We start from the raw sequence: 12,162 nt of genomic DNA, 5'->3' as shown, positions 1-12,162 counted from the left end.
TGTATTTGTGTTTTGTGTATTCTACCACATGCTTCATGAAAATGCCAATGATTGATTATCAGAACCAGTGGAACAGATAGACTTGAAGTTGACAAAGTCTCATGCAACATGTGCCTGAACAAAATCAGGCACACTCAAAATCAAAATCACTGTCGTTGTGTCTTACTTCTCACACTTTGTCCAGTCGGACGTACACATGGGGTCTTTTTTTTTACCTCCTCCGCACAACTTTTGCTCGTTTCTCTCTTTCCCCCGACTTTTTTTTTTTTTTGCTCTCTTTATCCACACAATCCACACATTCAAACAGCATCTCCGTCTTCTTACCCTCTCCATCACCGCTTCTCCCTTCTCATCTTTGTTCGTCTTACTTACTCCTTCATCGGTACATCTTTTTTTTTTTTTTTTTTTTTTTTTTTTCGACTTGCATTAGCAAATCTCGCTCATGGCTGGCCAAGCCCGAGGCCAGGAGCCATCAGCCTACAGTTATGGCAATGGGCAGCAGCAACAACTTCAATACAATCATAATAACAATTATGTTCATAACCCACTTCAGGACAACAAGACTGAGCACGCTTTCAGATACCCGGCTAGCGCTGACAATCCTTCAAATCACCACAACATGACCCCCCAGCAACGAGAACAACTTCAGTTGCAACGACAGCATCAGCAGCGACTGCAAGAACAAATCCAGACAGAGGATTCCATCCGAATGCAACAGCATCGTGTCGCTCGTCCCACGGCTGCCGCGGCATTGCAGGATCGACGGGGGTCCGAAAACAGACCAGCAAACTACTATGCATATCCACCACAGCCCTTTGACCCTTCAGATTCGGACCAGAAACCTTCGCTCAAAGCGCGCTTGGAAAAACTTTACCGTTTCCCTTGTTCGAATTATGGCAAAGCATTGTTGCTAGTCATTGGCCTCGAGGCATTGTTGGTCATCATTGTTCAAACTATCATCGTCGTCATGTATTTTAAAGCATTGAGGGATACACCTCTTGTAAGGCCTGGCGTTGATATACAGGAGCCCTACTTGGATACCGATAACGAATCTAGGTCTATTCCAGCTTATCTGATTGTCTTTGTATTTGCTCAGCTCTTTCAACTTGTCTTGGCTTGGGATGCTGTAAGTTTATAATCTACAATAGCCCAGTAAATGCATCCCCTGATGTGTTGTCCACCTGTCGTGCAGCGCTTTGTTCCCCTGTCAAATCCATGTGTGACTCCTTGAGTCCTCCATGTGTTGGATCGTTGTTCACAGAAGGATAAAATATATTGCGGAAAAAAAGAAAAAAAAAAAAAAGATCTACTGCTAAATCATCATGGATCGAGTATTTAGTATGCTCTCTTCATGCAGAGACAGCAACCATGATGCGCTCAATTGGAGTTCTCTTCCGTTGTTGTCTAAATTTACCTCTTCTCTCCTGTGTATTTTTTTTTGTCCTCAGAATTTTTCTCCCATGCTCCATTTACAAATTAATAATTTGATGTCCTTACAAAATCCACAAATTGATAGGTTCGAGCGCAGAATACCATTGAAATGATCGCCATTGTTATTTTCAACTTGTGTTGTTTTGCCTATTCGATTTTTGAGATCAGTCAGACAAAAACATCGCTGGGAGACAGCTCCGCTTTTCTGGACCCTGCCTGGTCAGTGCAACAGCTGGTTGATACACTTACACCACTTTTGATCGTCGTTGTGGTCGTCATTGGAATCACTCAATGCATTGTCACATGGTTGGCATACCAATTGTTCCAGGAATTTGGATGGAAGATTTATAAAAAGATTGGAGCTGATCCAAATATGAAAAGTAAGGGGAAAATATATGTATATATATATATATATATATATTGGACGCATTTTGTGGGTGGAAATCGTAATAGCATTGTTAAAGCTAATCTTATTTTTGTTCTCATTTTAACATCATCAACAAAATAGGGATGTATCGTGCTTACCAGATCTATCTAGTATTGATCAAGGTCGATCTGTTCTTTTTTGTCGGATTTTCGATTCAATTTATTTACTTGACTTTGACAAGGAGAGAAGCAGATCCGGAATATTGGCTTACGATCATTGTCCTTCCTCTGACAATCGTTATCCTATACATCGCGGTTTATGCAGTTCGACATGAGAGTCGAAGATGGATGTCGATCTTTATAGTATCGATGCTTTGTGGTGTGGCATATTTTATGTTCAAAGTGGTCAGGATGTATATTGGTGACAAGAAGCAAAACTATGTTGGAATTATCAACTTCTTGACGCTCTTTGGTATGTTTTTTTTTTTTTTTTTTTTTTTTTTTTTCTAATGTTCTAAGTACTAATGTTCTAATGTTCTAATGTTCTAATGTTCTAATGTTCTAATGTTCTAATGTTCTAATGTTCTAATGTTCATTACTCTATAGCCACATTATGTTTATTAACAATCTTGACCACTATCGCAAACGCTGCGGTTTGTTACCGCAATTTTGGAAAAGGACTCAAAGCTCAAATTATCAAGGGATCTCGGAGAACGTTGGATTCAACTTCATCATCGGGTGAACGTACTTTGGTGCTTGACTAACAAATCCGATTTTAAAATCATTCTCCAAGCACTCTCATACCCTGCACACATGAATACAAAAAAAAAAATCTTAATTCATCTAATAACATTTAAAATAAAAATAGAGGTGTGTAAAAAAGAGATTGACGTACTTAAAATAAAAGGGACAGAGGATAGAGCAAAGCTAGCCACCGTCTGATTGTTCACTCCATTTATTAATTCATACATAGCTACAGCGCCGCTCATAAAGTTATACAACTGTTTAACGTTAATTAATAATAACAAAGGATCCTGCGCTATCATCCGTAGAGTGTTGGAGGTGATGCTCAAGATGGTAGAGATGGAATGAATAAGGGTATCCTTCTTCTCCTTCCTCTTGGTCGTGGCCGTGACAGCAATCACAAGACACTGCACGTTTCAGAAATCGAAGCACTCGCGAGAATACAGACCCACGCAACTCACCGATTGGTTCATCTCCATGTTCCGGAAGAGGACTTCCATCATTATTGTGATCTACACGTTCCTGTCGACTTCCTATACCCGATGGACAGAGAGCATAAGAGAAATCTCTATCTGTTGCTGTAACTTCCGATTCAGCTGCAGGCATCGGGTCGGTTATGGCTATTGGTGCTGGTGCCGTTACTGCTGGGGAATTTGGAGACAACGATGGTGTATTCAAACCTATGGCGAGGTTTGTTATAACATTGAGATCTGTCAGAGCGGCTGTCATTATCATTGTAGTAAAAAATTGCTTTTTTCCCCCCTTTTATTTAATGACACTTGAACTCAAGAATAGGATTTATAGAATCTGCCTACGAGTATGTTGCTACCACTTGTGGATTATTGTTATCAGTAACTGTATGAATTTGGATGTGCTGTTGAGGTACCAGTGGTGGTAATGCTTGGTGATAGCATTAGTATTAATGGTGGTCTTAGTATTGGAGGTGGTAGTGCTGGCAAGGGTGGCACTTGGTGGAAATAATCCTGGTGGAATTATCTCAGGACAGAGAAGTGGAACCGAGCTGCAATCCCATTTGTATTTCTCTTTTTTTGTAATCTCGTTCGTTCCTTTCCTGGCAAGAGTTAAAAAAAAAAAAAAAAAAAAAAAAAAAAAAAACGTTGTTGCTTTTTTGTTGCCTATGCTCTTCGCGCTTAGGACAGCTTCCCTCTCCTTATTTAGCCCTGTATCTAGAGTAAGGATATGGAGGGGGGAAAGGAAAAGATTTCTGTCTGTAAACGTTGCTCCTTGAAAATTATGAAAGATTGGTGACCAACTGAAAATGCAGTACCGCTTTGAATGGAATCTTTTCCCTTTTATAACAAACAAGTGCTGAATAAAATGAGGTTGAGTGACAACTCAAAAAAAAGTCAAGTGAAAATCTGCAGAGGACGAAGACAAGCGCGTCCGTCGGCGACAAGTGGATGGGATGTAACAAGATGAGGAGGCGTTTCACAATCGTTAGGTGTTGGCCATGTTGCATATTTGTATATTTTTTCTTAGTAAAAGAACGCGTGCGGTTGTTTGTTTACACGTTTTAGAAACGCTAGACGTCTTCGGAGAGCTCACATCCCCTTCCTTTACTCCCTTCATGATTATTGGTTATCTAATAAATTACCACGCACTCACTCTTTGCACTCAATTACATATTCGTTATATTTTTCCGAAGGAGATGTTGCAATGCATAAAAAAAAAAGAAAAGGAATAGAGGCTCGGGGATGTGAAAAAAAGCAAAAGGAACCTCTTTTTAATGCTCTTCATCGTGTACAAACATACATGTCAAAGGGATAGCGAAAAAAAAAAAAAAAAAAAAAAAAAGGAGAAATCGTCTCCTTTCTAATAACTAATAGTAGACTGAGAAGAAAATGAAGAGAGCGTTTACGAGCCCGATCTCACGACAACATCAACTCAAAGAGGGTTGCAGAAAATATTATTTATATATATAATATGTATGTATTTATAATTCTATAAGGGTATAGACGCTATTGTACAGTTGCTAATGAGAAAAGAGACCACCCGGGCCCAAGAGAGCAAGAGAGCGAGAGGAAACAAAGGCATATATGAAAGGATGTAAACGAATTAGGGGATGGCGAGTAGGGGGGAAAAAAATAAAGTAAGGTTATGGGACCAAGTGGCCGGCATTGCCTTGCTGTCGTAAAAATACAGGCGCGCAGCCTCAGACATACTAAATTAAGATCTTTGCCGATGCATAATCGATGCTCGATGCTTGGCGTAGCCTACTTGAACCCGATTGTTTTAGTACTTTAGTGCGCAATAAGTTGTCTTTGACCACGCGCACCAACAACGGCGATGGCTGATCCAGCGAGCACAGCCTGATCCTCTTCAAATGCATTGTGGGACAGAGGAGAGGCGCATCTCATAACCTCATCATCGCCAAAGTTGTCAAGATTGATCAAATCCTTGATGGTAGATTCAGTTGCTGCTTTTTTAGTCTTTTTGCTAAGGCTGTTGCGATAATTGGTGGAGTGTCTGGTAGGCGTAAGAGGCTCCCGAATGGAAGAAGCAGAGGACACCGTTGATGCGGCAGTTGAAGCATCTGAGACCATGGATGAAATAGAACATGTAGATGACCGAGAACTAGCAATCTCTTGAGAGCGCTTTTTGCTTACTCTTCGCGAGGATGGGGAAGAAGCAGTGCCATGGTAATTCAAAATGGGTGCGTAGTACTCCAAATCGCTCATTCGTTTACTAGTTGTATCGCCCAATCCATCAAGCATAGGGAATGTGGCCATGAAGGCCGCATGATCCAGAGAGAGGTGCTGTGGAGGAGCAGCCCTTCGGCTTTGAGGAAATGTATTGTTACGGTTCAGTCCAGCATTATTTGGTCTTTTGTTCATGTTTGGGTCAGAGGAACATCTGCGGGTAGAGCCTGCGCTACGGTGGCGGGGTGCGTTAGTGCTGGGATTTTGCTGGCTATCAAGATCTTGGATAGGATAGCCATCCTGAAAAGCCTGTCGATGCGTGTTATTGCGGAAGCTGCCGCTACTAGCACGACGCACGCTCTGACCGTTCGAGAGTGCTTCATACGAATAATTACTGCCCTCGACAGGATAATCTCTTTCAGTTATGGGGCTCTTGTTGCCAGAGCGAGAGAATAGCATTGAGAAAAGAAGTGGTGTCAAGGCCTGCATGTTGCCAATTTGATGTGTGATACGAATCTGAACAAGGTAGTAAGATAGTTGAATACAGTGCAAAGAATGGAATGCAGATATTAAAGACAATGAACAAGATGAGAAAATTGTCCAGGTAATTGTCAATGATAGAATAAAGAGAGAGAAGTGTATGATGAGAGAGGAAAAGAGAAAAGAGAAATGAACGGGAGAGAGGCGGGCATGAAATGAACTGTGAACTCTTTTATACACACTGCACATTCATCCCATCCAATCCATCTATTCGGCTATCCAGTGGACGCATTCCAAAAAAAAAAAAAAAAAAAAAAAAAAAAAAGAGCGCAGAGCAAAGCTTTTTTGCAATCATTCTCAAAGTAAAGACAAAGCGGAACTCGATATTCCCGGTCTTGTTGGACAAGAATTTTATTTTACTCTTGTGTATCCTTTCCTTCAGGTTCTTATCCACTATCCTCATACATACAAACCATACCTTTTGTCACAAATGTCAAATGTAGCCTCGGATGTTCATATCCGGTGTTACTGACCTGTCTGACTGACAAAGTTATGGGAAATGGAGAAAAGAGCCCCGATCAACTGATGATTGATGACTAGCAACCAACACAGATTCCGACACCGACACCGACACTGACACTGATTTATATATACTGACATCAACATTGATACATGGCGACTAAAGACCCTTATTTAAAAAAACTCATCTCTTCATCCGATGTGGTACATGGCTAATGGATTCAATAGAGGGCTCTTTTGCGCAGACCCAGTTGACCCAGTAACAGCGGCCCAAAAACTAAAAGCAAGGTTTACAATCTGGCTTTATTTGTCCTCGTCACCTTGCGTTTGTCTATTTTTCTCATTCCTGTCCCATCGTAACCTTGTTTTTTTCCATTTCCTGCTAACTGTATACAACAGCATGCACAGGTACAGTCCACATGTACAATAGTCCCAGCGTAGCAGAGAATTACAGAGAGGCTGAAAAGGAGACAGAGACATTCAAAAGAACGGAAAAGCACACAGCAAACCAAGTATTGAAGAGGGAAGATAAATCATCTTCGTTTAGAGTGTAGTAGAATCTCAGTGTCTTCCTACTTCAGCCGTTTACTTTCTTCTCTTTGGCCAATGCTTGGCATAATCAGTTATGTCCCACAGCCATTAATTTCATTTCCGACTCTCTGGGTTGAGCTGTATTATATTGCCTTGGCTTACCTAGCATTCATTACTTTGCTCTCTTCGCAGTTTCTTTTTTTTTTCTTTCTCGATTGAAAAGTTGAAAGGATAAATGTCGATGCTGTTCTGCAGCAGACTTTGAACCAGTCCGTGCTAATCCATCGCTCATTGGAGCATGCTATTTCCAAAAAAATTCGCTCAGGAACCTTTTTTTAGGCAATTAGGCATTCTTTGATTTTTGCCCTCAATACATGTGCTGTATACACCTTTAGATCGCGTTATTTTTTTTACCAACATGTACATGTTCACAACCTAATGCTCTCATCTCTTTGGTTCAAGCTTTTTTTATTTCTCTTGTCCAAAATTAACTCTTATATTTATACATGTATATATATAAATATATTATATACATACAAAAAGAAATGATGAGTCCGGATTCGGAACCCTGAACATGTAATACATGTGGTAGAGCAGAAGAATGCACACAGAAAAGTGAAAGAAACAGAGCGAGTGGATAGAGGTTATGACAAAGCCAAGTCCAGTTGTTCCACTGTCATGGACTATCTAAAGGAGACAGCAAGTCAACTCTTTTTTTTTTTTTTTTTTTTTTTTTTTCAAGCTGTCAAATTGTCCACCATTTTAACTCAAAAATGACGGGAATCCGGCAAAAATCAACTCCATCAACAACGATAAACCTTGGACGGGAACGGAATACACTAGCAATCGATGTGTACAGCACATTTTTGCTTTTTATTTTTTTATGTCAAAAAAGGCAAAGTGTATTTACAAGCAGATTGACTAATTCAACATACTCCGTCTATCATACAAAAAGGAAGGGGTTACTATGATCTTGAATCAGATGCAGGCGTCGTAGCAGCAGAAGACTCCTCTATCTGTGACTGGTGTACAATCTTGGGTAGCCATCGCTCTTCTGGTATTGCCTTGGCCCAATCTGGTGCCGGCAGTGTGAACGAGCTCATGATCATAGCGATAGTCTTGAGATCCTCTTCTGGGATCTGCTCTGCTAGACGCTCATCTGTCTTGTCGAGTTCAATCTGAACTGCGTCTGGAATTACTGGTATTGGCAATGTTCCGTCAGAATTGACTGAATGAAGGTAATCATCATATCCTAGCTCTTCACCTTCATCGTCGCTCCTCTTATCCTTGTCCCTTTCATCCTTTTCATCATCGCTCGCCATTTGATTATACTCTGTATGTTCCTCTCCATCTTTTTCACCATCCTCATCTTCGTCATCATCATCGCTAAAGTTGTCTTGGTTCAATGGAATGTAGCCAAAGGGTTGCGGATCTTCCCCGTCGTCACTGGAGCCCAATTGATCTACCAAGTCTTCATTATATCTAGCATTAATATCGTCCACGTCCATGTTTTGATGACTCTGTCCATCAGCTATGGTTCCAACAGCCCCATTTATAAATGAGCTATAAGAGTGCGAATTACTGAGGATATTATTGCTAACATTGCTGTCATTATTGTGTATCGCGCCTTGAGCTACAAGTTCCTGGTGAAACCGTTGCTGCTCAAACCGTTCGACTATCTGGAACGCAGCTGGTACTAGTTGATCGCAAAGAAATACACCCCTGAGGTTTATCAGTTTTTAATAATGAAATTTGAAAACTAAAGGTTGTAAGTGGATGTTAGCTAATACCTCGATCGAATTGTTCATCTAAATCTAATTCTTCAAGCATCCTGTCTACAGCATCTAATTGCTCCTGTCCAACCTCATAGGTTGGTTCATCATCCTGTTCCCTTGACACCATCCTGATCTAGTTAATCTTGAACACTAAATATTAAAAAAAAAAAAAGCTTTACTGTTTTCTTTGCATTTGACATGTGACCGTATATTCTCAAAGAGGAATGCTTCTTTCAGCTCAGTCCATAGTCAACGGTCGTTATCTGGCGCATCATTTCAAGGCTCTTCATTCATTTTACCATTCTCTTCTGCTGTAAGACCACAATAGTCGATACTTTTAGGAAATATGCAGTCCGGCAATCACGCAGGACCAGAAGGTGTGATGATGTTGACGAACAGTAATATGACTGCATATGAAAGAAACATGTTTAACCGATTAACGGCCCTGAACTGGATAGGATACATTTCAATGTGCTTTGTCTTTTCAGTAAAAACTATTACAGTTGTAATAGCATTGCTCGATATTCAAATGAGCACTTGAACCGAACAGGGTACAGCTCACAGCACTTGAATTTGCCAATAGAAGTGATTGTAACCGCAACAGCATCGCTCAATGCTAAAGGATAGGAGGAACTGTCAACTGCTAACGGGGCAAGTAAGCCAAGAGTGAGTCCAGCATGGTACCAAAAATGAGTAATGTCTTCAAGGTGTCATCCGCCCTTTACGGGTTCTCCTTTTAACTAGGTTACACAAACAGACTGAACTATCCTGAACGGAGCAGTGTTATCATCTGGCTCTACCTGCCAAGGATAAAGATAATATGTGTTATCGATGAGGTGGAAGACGACCAAGGAGCCAAACGCGGAGGGGGAAGCTAAAAACTTCTAAACGAAGCTTCTAAACCTGCTTGTCCGAGATCCATACTTCTGTACTCTCGAAGCCCTTCAATAGAGCAGTAGAGACGGCAAAATTGCACAGCGAGTTGATCACTCAAGCGTTTTTTTATGCCAATAGTTCAAGGTGTACTCTTTTATAAGTTGAGCTTCATCCTTATCACGTCAATCATACCTTTAACTATAGTGGGTAGATTACTACCGGTGGTCATAGTCGATGCACCACTAATTCGGGAGTAATTCTATTCCTAGCAAAGACCACTTTACTTTCAGCCAAAGAATGTAAATTGACAGCACTCTTGGACGAGAGTATCGTGGATCAAATAAGTATAAACAACAAATTTTTCTCACTCTTAATGACTCCAAAGGGCGAAGTTGAAGAGAAATGAGGAACCCCTTCATCTTGTGAGCATCCCTCGAATAATCATGGAGATGATACAGCTTCAATACTAACAATTTCAAAGGGTCAACAGCGACATCATTGAGGAAGTTTGTGTTAGAACTGCCTCCAACTCCACAAACAATGGTGATCTGTCATGTTTTATGAGTTTGCAAGACATTCGATATGTGTCTCCAGATGCACAGCGGATCAAGTTGGATGGACATCCTATCCCGTTCCTCTGGACGCTGATGGCAACAGGTACATAGAATAAGCTATTTTATCATGAAACATGAACTCAATTGCTCTGAGAAAACAATTTATAAATTAATTGTTTATGATTCTATTAAAATCGCATTGCATTCTATCCTGGCAAGGTCCTGGACGTTATTACAGAAGCACCGTAGTCCAGCAGTAGCAATAGCGACAATGGCATTAGTTTGTCTACCCTGAGGAAGTCCGTAAACCAGAGTTGTCAGGATCTTCTTAAATCACTATCAAGCTTGCAACTCATCTCCTACTAATCTCAAAATACAAAATCCGGGCTTATAAAGTCTGACCTTTAACAGGCTAAGGAGTTACTTATGCAGATCAAAGAGAGGAACGATGGGTTGATTAAATTGCAATCAGGGATGCTTAAACTACAATTGCAGATTAAAGGAAATGACAAGATGATTAAACTGCAACTAGAGCTGCCCAAACTGTAACTGGAGACTAAAGAGAAGGGCTACATGTACAAAATGCCTAAGATACAACCGGAGGCTAAGAGAATGACGACAAAATACAGTATCAAGCCCTTAGCAGACCTACCATCCTTCAAAGGCACACTGAAGCTATTCCCCTTCAGAATTTGAGCTACATGAGTATCCAATCCCTCGATTATTTATAATTTAGCCTGCCGGCAGCATCAAATGAGACCCTATGAATGCCTTAAGAACGGGATCCACCTTCATTTCCTTTGTGAATACGGAGACCACAGCATAAACACAAGCGAGAGCGGTCAGAACCAAATCCTTGTTGTCAAACATGACGGATATGATATTCGGAAGAACAAGGAATTCATTCCCAATTTTGAAAAACACATGTTCATCCTTTTACTACGGGAAATACCCTCGTCTGCTTCTCCGATACCAGATCTAGACCCGATCAATACCGGTATTGGTTACTCAATGGACTATAAAACGATATTCTCTATTGAGTATCCAGACCTGAACAATATTAATGCAATTGATGACTACGAGCCACTTGACGGAGCTACTATAGTTTGACATATAGCGAAGAAGAGTAGAAGAAATTTGAAAATACACTCAAGGAGGTTAGTGACCAATAGGACTCTCAGTTTGGTAAACCAACTATTATATTGAGATCCATTAGAACTGAAAGCTTCTTTGCTACCCTGACCGATGCACGACGTATTTATGAGCTGGATATTACAGTCGGCTGGAATTGATCCGAGGCTGATCATGAAATACTTGAGAATACATTAAAGGTGTCAAGTGCTTCGATTCTTTGACTGTATCAAGAAAGCGGCAGAGAGAAAGCACTTTCAACGTCCACACGTGAAATACTTGTTCGTACCATAGAATTTAGCCCAATGGAAATGCTTCACATTGTTTACCGCCACAATTCATAGAGTTTCTTAGATTATGGCCCAACATATCATCACACCTTCATAAGCTATCCATTGAGATGGGACCTCAAGAGGCTGGAGCTGGTGATTTCCAAGCACTTATGAGCTCGCTCAAGGCTAACATAACTTTGACTACCTTGAATTTGAAGGGCTATCATCGGACAATTCAATTGAGAAGGAAGATGCTATGGTGCTGTCAAATGGATTTAAGATTAATACAGATTTGATCACTTTAAATTTGAACCGCAACACAACTGAGCATAAAGGGGCGTTGGCACTGTCAGAGGGAGGCATTCAAAGTTAACATGCTTTTGACCACTGTAAAGCTGAGAGGCAATTTGATTATGAATGAAGGAGCTCAAGCATTGTCAGAGGGTCTCAAGATTAACACGACTTTGACCACTTTGGACTTGTTGGAGTATAGTTAAAGAAGATAGTTTCGCTTTTTTTTTTTTTTTTTTTTTGACCTTTGCTGTCGGATCCTTCTCCTTGCGAGAGAATCCTAATTTGGCAAAGTTGTTGAAAGTAGAATTTGTTTAGTATTACAGTTTTTCATTCTAGCCTAATTTAAGGCCTGCCCATCACAGTATAAAAGTGCTAAAGGGGTTTTTTTTTTTTTTTTTTTTGAGTCACCACGTCGTCGTCTTCAAGTCCTTTTACTCCGACTATCAACCCACTTTTATACAGCTGTTCACATTCTCAATGCTCTATTTTCAAGGTATCCTATCTGACCCTACTGACCTATTCACTTATA

At 40.5% G+C, this 12,162-nt stretch overlaps 5 protein-coding genes across 5 annotated transcripts; 2 read left to right on the top strand and 3 right to left on the bottom strand.

Annotated features, from left to right (window-relative positions):
• Positions 1-967: 967 nt before the first annotated feature.
• On the top strand, positions 968-2,561 carry BCR41DRAFT_314909 (hypothetical protein; the record flags this gene model as incomplete). The annotated part of the gene is made up of 4 exons (XM_022021194.1): positions 968-1,126; positions 1,517-1,811; positions 1,940-2,269; positions 2,404-2,561. 4 exons carry the CDS (start codon positions 968-970, stop codon positions 2,559-2,561), a joined length of 942 nt encoding a protein of 313 aa, XP_021875475.1.
• Positions 2,562-2,808: 247 nt separating this feature from the next.
• Positions 2,809-3,270, bottom strand: BCR41DRAFT_402201 (hypothetical protein; the record flags this gene model as incomplete). The annotated part of the gene is made up of 1 exon (XM_022029287.1): positions 2,809-3,270. The coding sequence occupies one exon, from the start codon at positions 3,268-3,270 to the stop codon at positions 2,809-2,811; it is 462 nt and encodes a 153-aa protein (XP_021875474.1).
• Positions 3,271-4,454: 1,184 nt separating this feature from the next.
• On the bottom strand, positions 4,455-5,966 carry BCR41DRAFT_364982 (hypothetical protein). Its single transcript, XM_022026096.1, has one exon. It carries the CDS (start codon positions 5,928-5,930, stop codon positions 4,803-4,805), a length of 1,128 nt encoding a protein of 375 aa, XP_021875473.1. The 5' UTR covers positions 5,931-5,966; the 3' UTR covers positions 4,455-4,802.
• Positions 5,967-7,665: 1,699 nt separating this feature from the next.
• Positions 7,666-8,506, bottom strand: BCR41DRAFT_364979 (hypothetical protein). Its single transcript, XM_022026095.1, has one exon. The coding sequence runs from the start codon at positions 8,237-8,239 to the stop codon at positions 7,697-7,699; it is 543 nt and encodes a 180-aa protein (XP_021875472.1). The 5' UTR covers positions 8,240-8,506; the 3' UTR covers positions 7,666-7,696.
• Positions 8,507-10,518: 2,012 nt separating this feature from the next.
• Positions 10,519-11,836, top strand: BCR41DRAFT_402198 (hypothetical protein; the record flags this gene model as incomplete). The annotated part of the gene is made up of 4 exons (XM_022029286.1): positions 10,519-10,564; positions 10,673-10,933; positions 11,412-11,598; positions 11,695-11,836. The coding sequence occupies 4 exons, from the start codon at positions 10,519-10,521 to the stop codon at positions 11,834-11,836; spliced, it is 636 nt and encodes a 211-aa protein (XP_021875471.1).
• Positions 11,837-12,162: the final 326 nt, after the last annotated feature.

The sequence above is a fragment of the Lobosporangium transversale genome (assembly GCF_002105155.1).
Source record: "Lobosporangium transversale strain NRRL 3116 chromosome Unknown BCR41scaffold_79, whole genome shotgun sequence".
NCBI lineage: Eukaryota > Fungi > Mortierellomycota > Mortierellomycetes > Mortierellales > Mortierellaceae > Lobosporangium > Lobosporangium transversale.
The sequence above is the reverse complement of the archived record's forward strand: the minus strand, read 5'-3'. Positions and strand labels throughout refer to the sequence as shown.